Source organism: Cherax quadricarinatus, chromosome 3 (assembly GCF_038502225.1).
Source record: "Cherax quadricarinatus isolate ZL_2023a chromosome 3, ASM3850222v1, whole genome shotgun sequence".
NCBI lineage: Eukaryota > Metazoa > Arthropoda > Malacostraca > Decapoda > Parastacidae > Cherax > Cherax quadricarinatus.
Window position 1 is genome coordinate 31179860 of NC_091294.1, and position 22515 is coordinate 31202374.

Genomic DNA, 22515 nt, shown 5'->3' on the forward strand with positions numbered 1-22515 from the left:
TCATCTCTTTCTTATCATCCGCACAACATCCACGCACATTCAAGCATCCCAGTTTTATAAAAAATTTCTTGAGGTCCCGTGGACTAAAGCGTTATGAGTTATCGCCCACAATGTGGCGGGCCAATCAGCACGGGTTCGACTCCTTGGTTAACCGCAGTGTTATGTATATATATATATATATGTATATATATATATATATATATATATATATATATATATATATATGCAATAAGATCACAGTAAACAAGTGATTTCAAAATATGCAAAACAACCACTCTGAAAGAATAGAGAAATTAGCGCTTTCGTGACTACTCACGAATTTCTCTATTCTTTCAGAGTGGTTGTTTTGCATATATATATATATATATATATATATATATATATATATATATATATATATATATATATATATATATATATATATATATATATACATATATATTTAGAGAGAATGGATCAAAGTAGAATGACATGGAGAGAGTATAAATCTGTAGGGGAAGGAAGGCGGGGTAGGGGTCGTCCTCGAAAAGGTTGGAGGGAGGGGGTAAAGGAGGTTTTGTGGGCGAGGGGCTTGGACTTCAGCAAGCGTGCGTGAGCGTGATAGGAGTGAATGGAGACGAATGGTATTTGGGACCTGACGAGCTGTTGGAGTGTGAGCAGGGTAATATTTAGTGAAGGAATTCAGGGAAACCGGTTATTTTTATATAGAAGAACTTGAGTACTGGAAATGGGAAGTACAATTTCTGCACTTTAAAGGAGGAGTTTGGGATATTGACAGTTTGGAGGGATATGTTGTGTATATTTATACGTATATACTTCTAAACTGTTGTATTCTGAGCATCTCTGCAAAAACAGTAATTATGTGTGAGTGAGGTGAAAGTGTTGAATGAAGAAAGTATTTTCTTTTTGGGGATTTTCTTTCTTTTTGGGTCACCCTGCCTCGGTGGGAGACGGCCGATTTGCTTTATATATATATATATATATATATATATATATATATATATATATATATATATATATATATATATATATATATATATATATATATATATATATATATATATATATATATATATATGTCGTGCCGAATATGTAAAACTGGTCAGTTAGCAAGAACTCATTTAAAATTAAGTCCTTTCCAAAATTTTCTCTTATACGTTTAAAGATATATTTTTTTCATTAATGTTGATGTAAAAATTTATAATTTTGCATCAAAAGGAACTTAGAAAACTTGCCTAACCTTATTATAACAAGCGCAATTTATTTTAGCCTAACCTAACTAAATATATTTTAGATTTGTTTACAATAATTTAATACTAAACAAACACAGTGAAATATATTTTTTTTCGTTAGGTTCAGAATGATTTTGGCGAAATTATTGCATACACAAATTTTCACTTGTCCTATATGGCAAGATGATCGTTGCTATTTATGCTAAGATCGCAAGTTCTGCCTATTCGGCACGACATATATATATACATATATATATATATATGTATATATATATATATATATATATAAATTTATTTACTTATTTATTTATTTGATTATTAAGACATCGGCCGTTCCCCACCAAGGCAGGGTGGCCCGAAAAAGAAAAACTTTCACCATCATTCACTCCATCACTATCTTGTTGCCAGAATGGTGCTTTACACTACAGTTTTTAAACTGCAACATTAACACCCCTCCTTCAGAGTGCAGACACTGTACTTCCCATCTCCAGGACTCAAGTCTTGCCTGCCCGTTTCCCTGATCCCTTCATAAACATTATCCTGCTCACACTCCAACAGCACGTCAAGTCCTAAAAACCATTTGTCTCTATTGGCTTCTATCTAACACGCTCACGCATGATTGCTGGAGGTCCAAGCCCCTCGCACACAAAACCTTCTTTACCCCCTCCCTCCAATCTTTCCCAGGCCGACCTCTTCCCCGCCTTCCTTCCACAACAGATTTATACACTCTCGAAGTCATTCTGTTTTGTTACACCCTCTCTACATGTCCGAACCACCTCAGCAACCCCTCCTAAGCCCTCTGGATAATAGGTTTGGTAATCCCGCACCTCCTCCTAATTTCCAAACTTTGACTTTTCTGCATTATATATATTTAATGCAGAGAATGCACCACACATTGCCCTCAGACATGACATCTCCAGTGCCTCCAGCCTTATCTTTGTTGTAACATTCACCACCCATGGTTCACACCCACATAAGAGCGTTGGCATAACTATACTCTCAAACATTTCCCTCTTTGCTTCAATGAACAAAGTTCTTTGTCTCCACAGACTCCTTAGTGCACCACTCATGTTTGTCCCCTCGTCACTTCTATGATTCACTTCATCCTTCATAGACCCATTTGCTGACACGTCCACACCTAAATATCTGAATATATTCACCTCCTCCTCCATACTCTCTCCGTCCAACCTGATATACAATCTTTCGTTGCCTAATTTTTTTGATATCTTCATCACCTTACTCTTTCCTATATTCACTTTCAATTTTTTCTTTTATATACCCTTCCAAACTTATTCACCAACCCCTGGAATTTCTCTTCAGAATCTCCCAAAAGCATCAACAAAGAGTAAAAGTGACAACTCTTATTTTGAGTTAGATTCTGTATCTTTTAACCCCAAACCTCTTGCCAACACCCGAGCATTTACTTCTCTTACAACCCCATCTATAAATATATTGAACAACCACGGTGACATCACGCATCCTTGCCTAAGGCAAGGATGCGTGATGTCACACCCTTTACCCTTCCTAAAGCTTCCTTGTTCATCTATCCTAATTCCGTCTTGCTCTTAATTTTTTCAATAATAGCTCTCCCATATACTTTGCCAGGTATACTCAACAGACTTATGTAAATATTTTTTTTAAGATTTTTAAGGACAAAAATGGTTAATTATACCATAGAATGCACAGTGTAAACTCTTTGAATAACACTGAGAAAACCATGAACAACAGAGAAAAGTAACATTTCACGAGTCCGTTCCAGAAGTAGCAGCCTCTCCATGCTTCACCACACTAGGACTGGGACTTCTCTTACAAAACTTTTTAAACCATATTACTACCTCATATTTTTTTTAAATACTATCAATTGATATTACTTACTAAAATTAATAAATATCATTTTTACTAAAATTTCAATTTACTCTTAACATTTTTGACATTTAATAACCATTACTTGTCTAATTACCTTTACCTGTTTTAATACCACATTTACTATCCTAGATTACTCTTAATTACCTTGTACTGCCATATAACCTCAAGTATAACTACCAGTGCAATATTGAATGAAATAAACATTACTTTTTCACTTTTTTGTAATCATTATTACTTACTAAAATTTTATTAAACACCATATTTACTACCAGTCAATTTTAATTTTGTACATTAAACATTATTTTATACTTCTCATAACATTTTGTAGCCAAATTTTCAAGTTTTTATATTCAACCCCAACCTTTATATTATCCCTTGTACCTGTGTACCTGTCTACCCTCTTACTATCATATTATAATCAAGACATTACCATTGTTATTTTTTTACTATTATTCTTTTGGTACTTTAATTGTGAATTTTATTTTGTCAATTTAAATCTAGGTATAATCTTGATCTTGTCAACAACCTATACCAGACTCTAGTGCAATTGCAAGTACCATTTCAAATTGTATTTTTATATTATAAGTTTATATTATAATTCCTACCATCTGTCCATTTAACTTTGCTTACCATTACTTAATTTTAGTCCCTTATATATTTTCTCCTTTATTTTAGCTTTATATAACTATCCTAGTTTATATATTCACAATTGTTAAAATAATCAAGGTGCTATTCTCAGGTGCTAAAGTAGAATAAGTTCACAATTTTGCCATTATATTCCAAAGCTCATTTATTTGATTACCACTTTATTGTTCACCACAACCTGTATTAGTCCCTTTTATATTATAATTTTATACTATAATTCTAACTTTAAAAAAAAATTACCTTTTTAGTACTACCTACTATCATATTCCCAAGCTCCATTATTTGATCATCACTTTATTTGTATTAGTCCCTTAGCTCATTATTTTACATTTGTTAAATAATCCAGGTGCTATTTTTTAGCTTAAGACTATTTACTTTGTTTTATACTTAATTCAAACTATAGATTCACTACAAATCTTATGATTACAAGCATTGATCCTGATACCAACCTCTTATTTAATGACTTAAATGAATCAAACAGTAACTGTAATTACTACACTGCAGAACAATCAAAGGCACTTCTCAGTGCCAACAACAACATAACTATCTTTAACTACAATATCAGATCTTTAAGCAAGCATTACGATGACCTCATAGCATTACTAAATTCCTTACATGCCAATATGTCCATCATTACACTAACTGAAACCTGGCTAAAGCCTGATAGTACAGATGTCTATGCCATTCCTGGTTACACAGCCATACACAACTGTAGGCCAGATCAACAAGGGGGTGGCACAGCCATATACTACTCAGACCAACTAGAATGTATCACTAATACTTGCACAAGGGATGAACATGGGGAATATATAATAGCTAAATTCAAATCAAAGTACCTACAAAAACCTCTCACATTGATAAACATCTACAGAGTTCCACAGTCAAACATTAGCCAATTTAGTCAAAATCTAGGAAGTATGATAACTGATGCACGCATGAACAAAGATCACTTACTACTCTCAGGTGACTTCAATATAAATCTCCTGCAAGACCAGGACCCACACGTTACTGAATTCACAAACACAATGAGTAACTGTATGTTACTACCAACAGTAACAAAACCTACAAGAGTTACAGAGACTAGTGTTTCCTTACTTGACCACATCTGGACCAACACCATATCCCCTTTAAAATCAGGCATAATTACAGATAATACCACAGACCACTACCCTACTTTCCTCATAACAACTCTTGGTAAACTACCCTAAGACACTACTAAAGTCACCTTCAGACTTCACAATGAGGCAGCCATTAATAACTTCACAACAGCAATAGCAAACATTGATTGGCACACTGAGCTAGAAACCTATACAGATATTGACGAATGTATTAATAATTTTCTAAAAAAAAAACAATACCTCTATAACAAGCACTGCCCTAAAAAAACTAAACAGATGACAGCAAAGAGACTGAACAGTCCCTGGCTAACACCCAGCATTCTCAAATCCATATATACAAAACACCAATATGAAAAACAGTACAGAATGGGTCACATAACCAGAGACCAAACAAAACGTTACTCGTCAATCCTAACCAGCCTGATAAGAAGGGCAAAAAAATTGTATTATGAGAACAGATTATCCAACTTACGAGGTGATATAAAAAAGACCTGGAAAACCCTATCAGAAATTCTGGGAACAAAAAAGATATCACGAAATAGCGAAATAAAATTAGCAAAAACAGATGAACCCCAACTCCCACCAACAGAAACAGCAAACAGACTCAATGATTTCTTCTCCACTATAGGACAAAACCTTGCCAATAAAATCCCAAGCTCAGATACCCCACCAAATGACTACCTCACCGGCAACTACCCGAACACACTGTTCCTAGCTCCGACTAACCCATACGAAGTCTCCCTTATTATCAACGCACTAAAAAACAAGGCAGGAGATTTAAATACCTTACCACCCCTTATATACAAAAAAGTGTCACAAGTGCTATCACCAATCATTGCAACACTCTTTAACAAATCCATTGAATCCTCCACCTTCCCTACAGTACTCAAAATAGCAAGGGTCACCCCGATCCACAAAGGAGGAGACCAAACAGAGTTGAATAACTATAGGCCAATATCCAACTTACACCCTCTCTCAAAAATCTTCGAAAAATTAATTCATAAACGAATCTACTCCTACCTTATCTCCCAAAACATACTCAACCCCTGCCAATTTGGATTCAGGCCTAATAAAAATACTAATGATGCTATTATACACATGCTAGAACATATATACACTGCAATAGAGAAAAAAGAAGTCCCACTGGGGATCTTCATTGACTTACGTAAAGCTTTTGATACAGTTGACCATGACTTGCTCCACGTAAAATTGTCACACTATGGTATAAGAGGGCACTCCCTCAACTACCTCAAGTCATACCTCAGCAACAGAAGCCAATATGTGTACGCAAATGGGGCAAACTCTTCTGCGCAACCAATTACAGTTGGTGTCCCACAGGGAAGTGTCCTTGGCCCTCTTCTCTTTCTCCTATACATAAATGACCTTCCAAATGCTTCGCAATTACTCAAACCCACACTATTTGCAGATGACACTACATACGTCTTCTCTCACCCGAGCCCAGTCACGCTAGCCAATACTGTAAATACCGAATTACAGAAAATATCTACCTGGATGAGGACTAACAAACTTACACTAAACATTGACAAAACCTACTTCATTCAGTTTGGTAACAGAGCTACAGATGTCCCTCTTAACATAATGATAAATGGATCACCTATCACAAAACTAACAGAGGGAAAATTCTTAGGAATCCACCTTGATAATAGACTCAAATTTCATACACATATACATCAAATTTCTAAGAAAATTTCCAAGACTGTAGGCATACTATCGAAGATACGGTACTATGTTCCACAGTCAGCCCTCCTGGCCCTATATCACTCTCTTATTTACCCCTATCTCACCTATGGAATTTGTGCATGGGGCTCAACAACAATTAACCATCTCAGACCACTAATTACCCAACAAAAGGCTGCAGTTAGAATGATAACAAATTCTCACTACAGGCAGCACACTCCACCAATATTCAATAGACTAAACCTACTCACCATACAAAACATCCATACTTATTACTGCACCTATTACATACATAGAACACTTAACTCTGATATTAACCCTCCCCTCAAACATCTCCTTGCCAACCTCAACAGAACACATGACCATAACACAAGGCACAGATCACTCTTTGATGTTCCTCGTGTCCATCTCACACTATGCAAAAACTCAATGCACATAAAAGGCCCTAAAATCTGGAATTCATTACCTGTAAATATAAAAGAAACACTACCTGTTTATAAATTCAAGTCTCTTCTCAAAGATCACTTACTCACCCAAAACCAAATAAATACTGAATAACTGAACATTATAAATTGTATATCTTAAATGTTTCTCACAATTATATCACATAAATGTTAAACCTAAAACCCAATCTAACTTTATTTTTTTTTAAATACACTACCTTACAGAATCACTACCTAACTGAATGCAACCATATGACCTGTCTTTGTAATACTCACTTGTGCTTTATAGTTATCTGTTTACATTAATGTTTTATCACTGATTTCATCATTGCTTAGTAGCAGCGCTGTATAGTCCTTGTGGCTTAGCGCTTCTTTTTGATTATAATAATAATAATAATCATTGCTTAGTTAATCTTAAGTTAATTTTAAGCCAGCCCGTAATGCTATGCATAGTATAAGTGGCTTTGGCATGCTGCTCTTATCTGTATTTTTTTTGTACCTCTGTATGTGTGCACAAATTGGAAATAAAATAAAATAAAAAAAATAAAAATAAAGTTCATCACTTTCTGCACTCGTAGAAGGGTAAGTCTGCCGCAAATCACTGTGTATCATACCTCCTGGCTTTCTCGCATACGATCGCCTCGCTTATGCTATCACCTGCAAGTTACTTCTCGTTCAACCACTAGCAACAGTTTCCTCACCTCTTCCAGCACTTGAGGCCTCTGCTTGGTTAACATCATAACTCCCTTAGCAACATTAGCTGCTTTGATAGCCGATCTCTGCTTCAGAATACCCGGGATCGTAGACATCGGCTTCTCGAACTTCGCGGCAAGACTGGTAACACACACACCATGTTCATACTTTTCAATAATTTCCTTCTTCCCTTCTATTTCAATTTTCTTCAAAGATTTCTTAACATACATAAGAACATAAGAAAGGAGGAACACTGCAGGAGGCCTGCTGGCCCATACTAGGCAGGTCCTTTACAATTCATCCCACTAACAAAACATTTACCCAACCCAATTTTCAATGCTACCCAAGAAATAAGCTCTGATGTGAAAGTCCAACTCAAATCCAACCCTTCCCACTCATGTACTTATCCAACCTAGATTTGAAACTAAACAAAGTCCTAGCCTCAATAACCCAACTAGGTAGACTGTTCCACTCATCAACTACCCTATTTCCAAACCAATACTTTCCTATGTCCTTTCTAAATCTAAACTTATCTAATTTAAATCCATTACTGCGGGTTCTCTCTTGGAGAGACATCCTCAAGACCTTATTAATATCCCCTTTATTAATACCTATCTTCCACTTATACACTTCGATCAGGTCTCCCCTCATTCTTCGTCTAACAAGTGAATGTAACTTAAGAGTCTTCAATCTTTCTTCATAAGGAAGATTTCTGATGCTATGTATTAATTTAGTCATCCTACGCTGAATGTTTTCTAACGAATTTATGTCCATTTTGTAATACGGAGACCAGAACTGAGCTGCATAATCAAGGTGAGGCCTTACTAATGATGTATAAAGCTGCAGTATGACTTCTGGACTTCTGTTGCTTACACTTCTTGATATAAATCCCAGTAATCTATTTGCCTTATTACGTACGCTTAGGCATTGCTGTCTTGGTTTAAGGTTGCTGCTCACCATAACCCCCAAGTCCTTTTCGCAATCTGTATGGCTAAGTTCTACATCATTTAACTTATAAGTACTAGGGTTATGGACACTCCCAAGCTTCAGAACCTTGCATTTATCTACATTGAACTGCATCTGCCACTTTTCTGACCAAGAATAGAGTTTGTTTAAATCCTCCTGAAGTTCCCTAACATCTACGTTTGAATCAATTATCCTACCTATCTTTGTGTCATCGGCGAATTTGCTCATATCACTAGTAATTCCCTCATCAAGATCATTGATATATATTATAAACAACAACGGGCCCAAGACTGATCCCTGTGGAACGCCACTTGTTACAGATCCCCACTCGGATTTAACCCCATTTATGGACACTCTCTGCTTCCTGTCAGTGAGCCATGACTCGATCCACGAGAGCACTTTTCCCCCAATACCATGAGCTGCCACTTTCTTTAACAGTCTCTGGTGCGGAACTCTATCAAAAGCCTTACTAAAATCTAAGTAAATAATATCAAATTCTTTATTGTGGTCAACAGCCTCAAAAGCTTTACTGAAGAAAGTTAATAAATTAGTTAGACAAGACCGGCCTCTTGTGAATCCATGCTGAGTATCATTAATCAAGCTATGCTTATCGAGATGGCTTCTTATAATCTCAGCTATAATTGACTCTAGTAATTTGCCTACAATTGAGGTCAGGCTTATTGGGCGGTAATTTGACGGTAACGACTTGTCCCCTGTTTTAAAAATAGGAGTTACATTAGCCATCTTCCACATATCAGACACTACACCTGTTTGAAGAGATAAATTAAAAATATTAGTTAATGGTTCACAGAGTTCCATTTTGCATTCCTTAAGAACCCTTGAAAAAACCTCATCAGGACCCGGCGACTTATTTTGCTTCAGTCTGTCTATCTGCCTCACAACCATCTCACTAGTGACTGTGATGTTACATAATTTATCTTCTTCTAGCCCACTGTAAAAATTAATTACTGGAATATTGTTAGTGTCTTCCTGTGTAAAAACTGAGAGAAAATAATTATTTAAAATCAAGCACATTTCATTCTCATTGTCAGTAAGGTGCCCATAGTTATTTTTAAGGGGACCTATCTTATCTCTAACTTTTGTTCTATAGACCTGGAAAAAACTTTTTGGGTTAGTTTTAGAATCCCTAGCAACTTTAATTTCATAGTCCCTTTTAGCTTTTCTTATCCCCTTTTTAATGTCCCTCTTAATGTCAATATACTGATTCATAAGATGACCCTCACCTCTTTTGATACGCCTATAAATTCCTTTCTTATGCCCTAGTAGATATTTGAGCCTATTATTCATCCATTTTGGGTCATTTCTATTTGATCTAATTTCTTTATATGGGATAAACGCTCTTTGAGCAGCATGTATAGTGTTCAGAAAACTGTCATATTGATAGCTCTCTTCGTTACCCCAGTCAACAGATGATAAGTGTTCTCTAAGCCCATCGTAATCTGCTAAGCGAAAATCTGGGACTGTTACTGAGTTATCGATACTATCGTACTTCCATTCAATGCTAAATGTAATTGATTTGTGGTCGCTAGCACCCAGTTCCTCTGAAATTTCTAAATTATTAACAAGGGATTCATTGTTTGCCATAACTAAGTCAAGCAGGTTATTTCCCCTTGTAGGTTCTGTCACAAACTGCTTCAAAAAACAATCCTGAAATACTTCTAAGAAGTCGTACGATTCTAAATTCCCAGTCAAGAAATTCCAATCAACATGACTAAAGTTAAAGTCTCCTAGAATTACTACATTATCGTGCCTTGTGGCCTTAACAATTTCCTCCCATAGTAGTTTCCCTTGGTCCCTATCTAAGTTAGGGGGACGGTATATCACTCCTAAAATCAGTTTTTCATGCCCCTCTGAAAATTCTATCCAAACAGACTCTGTATGTGTTACTTCAGACTTAATACCCGTTTTTATGCAACAGTTCAAGCGATCTCGGACATACAATGCCACCCCACCCCCCCTCCCAATACTTCTATCTTCTTGGAACAATTTAAAACCCTGAATATGACATTCCGCAGGCATGTCCCGACTTTTTGAATTAAACCACGTCTCAGTTAAGGCAAATACATCAATGTTACCTACACTAGCAACTAATCTCAACTCGTCCATCTTATTCCTAGCACTACGGCAATTAGCATAATAAACATTGAAAGACTCTCCTTTCTCTTTACCCTTCCTGCTCATTTCTATTTTTCTACTAAACCTATTACCGTCCTTATCACCCAAGGTCCCTGGCTTTTCAATATCTATCTCGTTCTTATTATTACTAGTTCCCCTAGAACTCCTAATATTACTACACTGGGACTTCACTGTTTTCCTGCCAAAACCCATACCACTAACTATTCCTAGTTTAAAGTCCTAACTGCTCCCTCCACTGCAGTTGCCAGTGCTCCCACCCCACACCTAGATAAGTGAAACCCATCCCTAGCATACATGTCATTTCTGCCATAGAAGAGGTCCCAGTTGTCAATGAATGTTACCGCATTTTCCTTACAGTATTTGTCCAGCCAGCAATTGACACCAATTGCCCTGGACAACCATTCACTTCCAACTCCCCTCCTTGGCAAAATACCACATATGAGAGGGTTCCCACCCTTACTCCTAATTATTTCTATTGCTGCCCTATACCTGCTAATCAGGTCCTCACTCCTACGTCTGCCAACATCGTTGCCTCCAGCACTGAGACAGATAATAGGATTGCTCCCATTACCTCTCATGATGTCATCCAGACGGCTAACAATATCCTCCATCCCAGCCCCAGGAAAGCAAACTCTCTGTCTCCTACTCCTGTCCTTCAAGCAGAACGCCCTATCCATATACCTAACTTGGCTATCCCCAACAACAACAATATTCTTACCTTCCTTAATGTCTTTCGTCGTGTCGTTCCCAGTAGTCAACTCACATTCGTCGGGTAGCACTGAGAATGTATTGGATGTTTCCACAACAGTTTCCACGGCAGTCTCTTTCTTCTTCATCGTTTCTACCTTTCCATTCGTCTTCTTGATCGTCAACTTCTTTCCCTGCTGTCCAGCCACTGACCAGTTTCCCTTCTTGACCTGAGGACTCAAAACAGGAGGACTACTACGAATCTTCTTGTTCTTGTTCTTTTTACCCACATTACCACTCTTCACTTGCTTAGAGGCCATAGTTAATTGCAAAGTGAATTCAAAAACATACGAAATACAACACAAGAAGTTCACAGCGAATGACAACCCGTCTGACCAAGACCGACTACAAGGTGGGTATACACAACTGTACACCTCGCCAATTTTCCCCAACAGGAAGTGGGGAAAATTGGCCCATACGAGAAAATGGCGCAGAATGTGAAAATTGGAGCGGCTATGTTTGTTCGGCACCCTATTATGTGTTCGTGACCAGATGCAAAAATTTGGCTAATTTTTTGGTCGTGAGCCGATTTGCTCGTGTTCGGAAGCGTTCGTGACCAGAGTTTCCACTGTATATATATATACATATATATATATATATATATATATATATATATATAAATATATATATATATATATATATATATATATATATATATATATATATATATATATAATATATATATATATATACATACATATATATATATATATAATATATATATGTATATAATATATATATATATATATATATAATATATATAATATATATATATATTTTATTTTTTTTTTATCACACTGGCCGATTCCCACCAAGGCAGGGTGGCCCGAAAAAGAAAAACTTTCACCATCATTCACTCCATCACTGTCTTGCCAGAAGGGTGCTTTACACTACAGTTTTTAAACTGCAACATTAACACCCCTCCTTCAGAGTGCAGGCACTGTACTTCCCATCTCCAGGACTCAAGTCCGGCCTGCCGGTTTCCCTGAACCCCTTCATAAATGTTACTTTGCTCACACTCCAACAGCACGTCAAGTATTAAAAACCATTTGTCTCCATTCACTCCTATCAAACACGCTCACGCATGCCTGCTGGAAGTCCAAGCCCCTCGCACACAAAACCTCCTTTACCCCCTCCCTCCAACCTTTCCTAGGCCGACCCCTACCCCACCTTCCTTCCACTACAGACTGATACACTCTTGAAGTTATTCTGTTTCGCTCCATTCTCTCCACATGTCCGAACCACCTCAACAACACTTCCTCAGCCCTCTGGACAACAGTTTTGGTAATCCCGCACCTCCTCCTAACTTCCAAACTACGAATTCTCTGCATTATATTCACACCACAAATTGCTCTCAGACATGACATCTCCACTGTCTCCAGCCTTCTCCTCGCTGCAACATTCATCACCCATGCTTCACACCCATATAAGAGCGTTGGTAAAACTATACTCTCATACATTCCCCTCTTTGCCTCCAAGGACCAAGTTCTTTGTCTCCACAGACTCCTAAGCGCACCACTCACCCTTTTCCCCTCATTAATTCTATGATTCACCTCATCTTTCATAGACCCATCCGCTGACACGTCCTGACACCTCCTCCATACTCTCTCCCTCCAATCTGATATCCAATCTTTCATCACCTAATCTTTTTGTTATCCTCATAACCTTACTCTTTCTTGTATTCGCTTTCAATTTTCTTCTTTTGCACACCCTACCAAATTCATCCACCAATCTCTGCAACTTCTCTTCAGAATCTCCCAAGAGCACAGTGTCATCAGCAAAGAGCAACTGTGACAACTCCCACTTTATGTGTGATTCTTTATCTTTTAACTCCACGCCTCTTGCCAAGACCCTCGCATTTACTTCTCTTACAACCCCATCTATAAATATATTAAACAACCACGGTGACATCACACATCCTTGTCTAAGGCCTACTTTTACTGGGAAATAATTTCCCTCTTTCCTACATACTCTAACTTGAGCCTCACTATCCTCGTAAAAACTCTTCACTGCTTTCAGTAACCTACCTCCTACACCATACACCTGCAACATCTGGAACTATGCATGCTCTCTGCCAATCCCTAGGTACCTTACCCTCTTCCATACATTTATTAAATAATTGCACCAACCACTCCAAAACTATATCCCCACCTGCTTTTAACATTTCTATCTTTATCCCATCAATCCCAGCTGCCTTACCCCCTTTCATTTTACCTACTGCCAGACGAACTTCCCCCACACTCACAACTGGCTCTTCCTCACTCCTACAAGATGTTATTCCTCCTTGCCCTATACACGAAATCACAGCTTCCCTATCTTCATCAACATTTAACAATTCCTCAAAATATTCCCTCCATCTTCCCAATACCTCTAACTCTCCATTTAATAACTTTCCTCTCCTATTTTTAACTGACAAATCCATTTGTTCTCTAGGCTTTCTTAACTTGTTAATCTCACTCCAAATATATATATATATATATATATATATATATATATATATATATATAATATAGATACACAGATATATATAATATATATATATATATATATATATATATATATATATATATATATATATATATATATATATATATATATATGGTAGGATTGCTGGTTTTCTTTTTCTGTCTCATAAACACGCTAGATAACAGGGATATCTTGCTACTCCTACTTACACTTTGGTCACACTTCACAGACACGCACATGCATATATATATATACATACATCTAGGTTTTTCTCCTTATTCTAAATAGCTCTTGTTCTTTTTTATTTCTTCTATTGTCCATGGGGAAGTGGAAAGAATCTTTCCTCCGTAAGCCATGCGTGTCGTATGAGGCGACTAAAATGCCGGGAGCAATGGGCTAGTAACCCCTTCTCCTGTATACATTTACTAAAAAAGAGAAGAAGAAAAAACTTTATAAAACTGGGTTGTTTAAATGTGCGTGGATGTAGTGCGGATGACAAGAAACAGATGATTGCTGATGTTATGAATGAAAAGAAGTTGGATGTCCTGGCTCTAAGCGAAACAAAGCTGGGGGAGGGGTGGGAAGGAAGGGAGGAGGAGGAGGGGTAAAGGAGGTTTTGTGTGCGAGGGGCTTGGACTTCCAGCAGGCATGCGTGAGCGTGTTTGATAGGGATGAATGGAGACAAATGGTTTTTAATACTTGACGTGCTGTTGGTTGGTGAGCAAAGTAACATTTATGAAGGGATTCAGGAAACCGGCAGGCCGGACTTGAGTCCTGGAGATGGGAAGTACAGTGCCTGCACTCTGGAAGGAGGGTGTTAATGTTGCAGTTTAAAACTGTAGTGTAAAGCACCCTTCTGGCAAGACAGTGATGGAGTGAATGATGGTGAAAGTTTTTCTTTTTCGGGCCACCCTGCCTTGGTGGGAATCGGCCAGTGTGATAATAATAAAAATATATATATATATATACTCTTGGGGTATTTATACAATCTCTCTCCAATTTAAAAAAAAGTATTCTCACCTGAACATTCACTCCATCAATACAAAGCAAGTTATACTAATTTCCAAAATTATTATTTTTTTTCAAATTGCTTCTCAACTAACTTTGCAACCTAACCTAACTAATCCTTACGGGAGGAATAAATATTTTTGGAGGGCAAAATATAATATTGCTAAATTTACTCATCAAAGAATTTGCATAATTTTAATTAACCTCTTATACCTTGTTGCGAAATTTCAGGTAACACAAAAGTCTTATTATGGAATTAGGCAATCAACTATTCTATGAGATATTTACCCAGCTAACCTTTCCTGGAAGCTGAGGGAGTATGAGAGCTGAGTTAGCTGGGGGGAGAATATCAGCACTTAGCTTGTAGAACTGAAGTGTTGAGGCAGGAGAGATGCTGTAAGCTTGTGCAGAGGGATGAGGTAGGATAGCAGCTATTAGCTTGTAGGATATGCTGAGGTAGGATAGCTTTTGGTTCTTATGTTGTAGAAATGAGCTGACGTATGATAACAGAGCTTACCTTGTGACGTGAGCTGTGGGAGGATAACAGATCTTGTACAGTTAGTTGAAGCAGAATAACAGCTTGTAACTTGTACAGGGAGAGCGAGAGAGTAAGGGGGAGTGAGAGAGAGAGAGAGAGAGAGAGAGAGAGAGAGAGAGAGAGAGAGAGAGAGAGAGAGAGAGAGAGAGAGAGAGAGAGAGATACAGGGAGAGAGGGAGATACGACAGACAGAAAATCCAGTGTTTTAATCTTTATTCCCGTTTATTGCAGCCTTTCAAAACAGCACACACGTTCCCTGTCTTCCAATCAGATTGAAGAACGGAGATGTAACGCCGCCGGTGCTGTGGCAGGCAGAAATCCAATCTGGATTTAATCCCAGACACAGAGAGTGCTCGGAGCGACGGAAAAGAGTAATTCCTGGCTATCACATGGGGGGATTTTTATCGGAGTGCTGTCACGTGTGTTTCAGAGAGGAGGGGATTATGTCTGTAACTCGTTCAGGTTAGCTGAAGGGGATTTTGTTTAGTGTCTGGAGGGGAAGGAGATGGCTTGTGTGTGTGTGTGTGTGTTTGTGTGTGTGTTTGTGTGTGTGTGTGAAATATAACTTTATCCTGTGTACAAACATGGTGAGAACAATAATGAACTAAAAACTCTTAAATTGGTTTCAGAGATCTGAGAGAGAGAGAGAGAGAGAGAGAGAGAGAGAGAGAGAGAGAGAGAGAGAGAGAGAGAGAGAGAGAGAGAGACAGAGAGAGACAGAGAGAGAGAGTGAGCGAGAGAGAGAGAGGAGGCAGAGAGAGAGAAGAGGCAGAGAGAGAGAAGAGAGAAGAGAGAGAGAGAGAGAGAGAGAGAGAGAGAGAGAGAGAGAGAGAGAGAGAGAGATCCACTTCGAGGACAGCGTGAAACAAGCTTTTATGCCACAAGACGGGCAGAAAGCAGCAACTTCACTCTGGCTGTACCCTTCTCCAGAACATCACTCCATCTGAGATCATACATACCCAGGATGACTCGAGTATGGAACACATTCGTACAGGATAATGATGTCAACGAGATAAAGTCAGTTGATCAAATGAAAATGCTGGCCCACAGATGGCTCCAACTTCATCCTGTTTCCTACTTGTATGTCTCATAACAAAAATGCTTTCAAATGAGCTGATGTAGGTAACAGCTCTTAGCTTGCCAATAAAGTTAGGAATCCTTAACCTGTAAATAGCTTGTCAATAAAGCTAGGGATCCTTAACCTTGTCTAACCCTGTGTAAAAAAAAAAAAAAAAAAAAAAGAGAGAGAGAGAGAGAGAGAGAGAGTCTATCTATCATAGCAGTACATGGGAAAGACAGATAGTAGAGGACTACGAAATCTACATCGACGTGGCAATTTCCTGAGAACTATCTACTACTGAGATCAAAGACTATTTTGCAACATGTTGACGTACGTGTAAAGAACAGACACGGAGAAGGAGATAAATATATCACGGTGAATCTATCTCAATCAATACATTCCTGTATGACACTAGAGTGATCAACTGGAACCTCTGCGAGTTTACACCACCAGTTGTCGAGTGGTTTGCTTTAATGAGGTTGAAACCCTATCGACTAAACTACGGTCATTAGGGCTGCATTGTAACACTTTCACCAGCAAACAAGAAAACTTTAATCCCGAAAATAGGGATTTAAAGTAAACTCTCATCATATACACACTGAGAGATATGTCCCCCTCGGTGTACACAACCTGTGATGCACAACCGGACTAAACGTTAACAAAAATGTCAGTGGAAATAGTCTTACATTATCCACTTCATTATAAAATAATACGAGAAATCAGCGGTAATTCTTGTACAGGTGTTTCCCATCTCTGAAACATCCTGTCCCTATCCACCCTGTCTATTCCTCTCGGTATTTTTATGTCATTATCATGTCTTCCCCTTTTTCTATCCCTCCAGTCCTCCAGTGTCGTCAGGTTGATTTCCCTTAACCATTTTCTTTCATAATAACGTATTACTTAAAGGAACCCTTCCCTGAGGCTGTGTACCGGATGATTCTTGAACTTTCGTTATTGAGAATAACACATTTGTTGTCAGTTCCCGCATTTAGCTAGTATCACTGTATTCTTTCTGCTACCGTCTAAGGGATGTTATAGGGACATTATCTCACACAGGATGAGTATGGGTTGAGTGACCTAGGCGTGGGAGTGGGTATAGGCGTGAGTGATGGCTCACCTCCCAGGGTAACGTAGGAGTGGGCGTGGGCGTAGTCTTGGGCGTAGGTTGCAGCACACTGGTAGATACCAGCGTCAGAGGCGTGTATGGGCGAAACGTGCAGCGTCTCTCTGGGTCTGATCCTCGCCCGACCACCTGACCTGCAGAGTGAGAGAGGGAGTAGGCTCAGCGCTCACCTTCATGGTCACCTTCATGGTCATCTTTATTTTCACCCTCATAGTCACCTTCATGGTAACCTATATAACTTTCAAAATTGGTCACCTTTATTGTTTAAATAATAATAATAATAATAGTAATAATAATAATAATAATAATAATAATAATAATAATAATAATAATAATAATAATAATAATAATAACAATAATAATAATAATAATAATAATAATAATAATAATAATAATAATAATAATAATAATTATTATTATTATTATTATTATTATTATTATTATTATTATTATTATTATTATTATATTCAAAGAGAAATGCTTAAACCATAAGGGTCATAATACGCCTGGGGGATGGGAGGGGTTTTGGTAATCAGGTTTGATCCAAGGAATGAGATTATGGTTCCAACTCTTTAAATGAAGAACCTTCCTTCAGTCTCTACCTCCCCCTTTAAAAAAGGGGAAGGGGTCACCCCTGTGGGGGAGGGGTCATCCCATGAGGGGGGAGGAGTCACCCCGTAAGGGGGAGGGGTTACCCCATGAGAGGGAGGGGGTCACTCGATGAGAGGGAGGTGTCACCTCATGAGGGTGGAGGGGGTCACCCCATGAGGGGGAGGTGTCATCCCATGAGGGTGGAGGGGCCACCCCATGAGGGGGAGGGGTCTCCCCATGAGGGTGGAGGGCGTCTCCCCATGAGGGTGGAGGGGGTCACCCCATGAGGGGGAGGGGTCACCCCATGAGGGCAGAGGTAGATTAGAAAAAGTTGAAGGTAGGTCAGTAGTGGAGAGTAAAGTTTGGTAGTTAAAGGTCAATGGAATGGAAATTTTAGGAAATGGAATGGAAAAAAAAGGATGGAAATGGGACGAAAATAAAAAGAGAATTAGCTGGTAGAATCCAATAGTATTTAACGAGTGGTTAGAGATAGTTAATACGGGAGTTAATGAGAATAAAATGACATAGCTTACATCTGTCTCAAAATTTATTACTTTTAAATATATCTAGTTTATAAAATACAGGAATTCTGTGAAGGTTACAATTTTTTTTCTCCCTCTCCCCCCCCCATCTTTTTTTAACCAGTAGACGGGATAATTGTCTTAAGTGAATAAACAGAACATTCGACTCCTGGCCTGACCTAATGTTATATTTGTCTTTATTTTTCCTCACTAAATACAGACTTTATCGAGGCTGCTTTACACAAAATATGTTAAGTTTTATTTATGTGGGATCTTCTTAGCCAAGAATAACAAAACTTGGATACACAGAATAACGGATGAGGAGTCAACCAGCGGGTCATGAGAGTAACACGACCCTCATTATGTTATTCAGCCGTAAATGGTACAGCAAGGGGGAGAGGGGGGGGCGCTTCTCGGGGTTGAATGAAACAGTTCTGGGTGTTCTCGCATGGACCATAGTTGGAGTTCCCGTTCATTCTTCCGTTTATTCATTGACAGTCGTACAATACAACTTATTTTGGGTTTATACAGTGGTTGATTAGCCATGCATTGTGAATTGAATTTCATGTGCCCCCCTTTTCACTATGTAAAACATCTAGAAATGATATCGAGTCATTTCATTCAACTTCCACTGTAAATATTATGACTGGATCTAGTCTATTCATTTTATGGAGACACTTTCTCTTCGGGCTAAAAGCACAAGACATCATCAGAAATTGTATACTATTTTGAAATAGAGAGAAGTCTACTTAAAAGATTGATTTAAAACAGTTTATCTAAATGGTTCTCAGAACCTTGGAAAGAGGATTCCCCATCACCATACCAAACTTAAAGACGTAGAAATCATCACTGAATGCAAAGTTGGCGTTGCTCTCAGAATATAATTATTTTATCGTTGGTGGACACACACACACATATTAGTAAGCTTAGGAGACTCACCTGAGCACGTTACCGTCCTTGTACCAGGTGACGGTGTCGACAGGTTCTCCTGAGATATGACACCTAAGTTCCAGTCGACCCCCAGCGTCTACCTGTACCTCCCGCGGCGTCACCTGTAATATGTCATATACCTGCATCAATCTGTCTAAAACATGTGACAACACTTGTAATGATGCATCAACTTGCGAAACACCTGAACTAAACACGTGTATCACTTACACCAACACGTTGAACACCTGTATTAACATTTGTAGCTCCTTCATCAGCATCAGCAACATTTGCGTCAACACGTAAATCTTATTTTATTACTAGTATTCAGATGAAACACCTGTGATGATCCCTGACACCTGCATGTCTAAAACTAACATGTTTAAACTTGGTCGGATGTGGATGAATTTCTACAATTTATATCTGACCTTTTACAAGGATAATGAAGATATTTGCTTAAACTGTCTGGTATCTTATTTTAGCTCATAAGATACCTTGACATATTCCTCTGTACATGGACAATAATGCACACAGTGTCCAAGAAATTTACCCTAAAGCTAACCACATACTTTGCCTTTAATTTATTCATTATCCGTGTGTATCTGTTGCCAGGCCTAAGCCTCGCTACCACGTCAGTCTGTTTACATTTCAAGTCACTTCCTAGCAACGTTTATCTACGTTTAGCTTATGATAGTGAGATATAGATCCACTCAGGCTTCTAACTTCATTCATGTTATATTTAAATTAATTATTTACACAGGTTATATTCAACTTTCACTGTTTATCAGCTTCATCATATACAAATAAATCAACGTGTGATGGATTGCATAAAAAAAGGTACATTAATATATTTTTGCTAGATTAATTATGTTATTATAGTGCTTTCATGGATGATCTAGGATCAGTAATGGTTAAAGGGTCTAGGTCAGTGTCAAGAGTTAGCTTTAGGGTCATTAGGATGGCAATTAAATCGCTAATTCTTATGCCTAATTCAACACAGTAACAAGAGCTCTTATCTATGGAGGTGTCAGAAGAAACCTGTTTCATAAGAGTATATATAATTTGCAATATATTATTATTAACAGCAGCGAAGCGATGACTGTCTTCTTGAGCAGTTGGTTTTGCAAATAATTTAAGAGATTAATGGCTATAAGCTCCTTGGTATAGACTTCAGGATATGCGATTTTAAATGAGCTCAACTCCCAAGCTGGGATCAAATAATTCTTCTTGTCTCTAACGATACAGTTCGTGCAAGTTATGGAACTTTGCGTGACTGCATATTTCCACAATAAAGTTAAATATATCTTAAGTTACTCTTAAAAGTAAATAATCTTTAATTAAGACGTTTGTCGAGATAAATATTAAGATTTATGGTGACAAAGTCTGGCTCATTTCACAACAGTTTTGTCTATTTTGAGAGACAGAGGAGAGATGGAGACATGTATGGAGACTAAGGGAGACTCACCTGGACAGAGAGTGGAAGGGTGACCAGCAGGTGGGCGGTGTATCTGGTTTCTCCTACTGTGTTGTTAGCAACACAGGTGTACTGGGCGGCGTCAGCCACGCCCACCCGTCCCAGTACCAGCGACCCGCCCACCAGCCATACCCCGCTGCTCCCAGTGACCGGTGTTGACTCCCGGTACCACCTAGCTCAGTACATGACCACAACCGGGCAAAGCACCGGGCAGGGTACCGAGGCAGGATACCGGGCAGGACACCGGGCAGGACACCGGGCAGGATACCGGGTAGGATACCCGGCAGGATACCGGGCAGGACACCGGGCAGGACACCGAGCAGGACACCGGGCAGGACACCGAGCAGGACACCGGGCAGGACACCGGGCAGGACACCGGGCAGGACACCGGGCAGGACACCGGGCAGGACACCGGGCAGGACACCGGGCAGGATAAGGGGGAAATTAAAGATAAATATAAATAGTTTATCACTGGGAAGACAACTGTTGCTGTGACTGTTGCTGTGACTGTTGCTGTGACTGTTGCTGTGACTGTTGCTGTGACTGTTGCTGTGACTGTTGCTGTGACTGTTGCTATGACTGTTGCTGTGACTGTTGCTGTGACTGTTGCTGTGACTGTTGTTGTGACTGTTGCTGTGACTGTTGCTGTGACTGTTGCTGTGACTGTTGTTGTGACTGTTGCTGTGACTGTTGCTGTGACTGTTGCTGTGACTGTTGATGTGACTGTAGCTGTGACTGTTGCTGTGACTGTTGCTGTGACTGTTGCTGTGACTGTTGCTGTGACTGTTGTGACTGTGACTGTTGCTGTGACTGTTGCTGTGACTGTTGCTGTGACTGTTGTGACTGTTGCTGTGACTGTTGCTGTGACTGTTGCTGTGACTGTTGCTGTGATTGTTGCTGTGACTGTTGCTGTGACTGTTGCTGTGACTGTTGCTGTGACTGTTGCTGTGACTGTTGCTGTGACTGTTGCTGTGACTGTTGCTGTGACTGTTGCTGTGACTGTTGCTGTGACTGTTGCTGTGACTGTTGCTGTGACTGTTGCTGTGACTGTTGCTGTGACTGTTGCTGTGACTGTTGCTGTGACTGTTGCTGTGACTGTTGCTGTGACTGTTGCTGTGACTGTTGCTGTGACTGTTGCTGTGACTGTTGCTGTGACTGTTGCTGTGACTGTTGCTGTGACTGTTGCTGTGACTGTTGCTGTGACTGTTGCTGTGACTGTTGCTGTGACTGTTGCTGTGACTG

General features: G+C 38.9%; 1 protein-coding gene across 4 annotated transcripts in view; it reads right to left on the bottom strand.

Moving 5' to 3' along the window:
* The window catches only part of LOC128684074 (cell adhesion molecule Dscam2), a 1056358-nt gene that overhangs the window by 197269 nt on the left and 836574 nt on the right, over positions 1-22515 (bottom strand). For all 4 annotated transcript variants that reach the window (XR_011392763.1, XM_070091160.1, XM_070091153.1 and 1 more), the window contains exons 7-9: positions 21265-21445; positions 19812-19924; positions 17755-17894 (exon numbers count right to left, since the gene is read on the bottom strand). Coding sequence is in view for 3 of the 4 variants with exons in the window: in XM_070091160.1 (XP_069947261.1) it covers positions 17755-17894; positions 19812-19924; positions 21265-21445 (434 nt within the window). In the remaining variant the exon portion in view is untranslated. The remainder of the gene's footprint in view (positions 1-17754; positions 17895-19811; positions 19925-21264; positions 21446-22515) is intronic.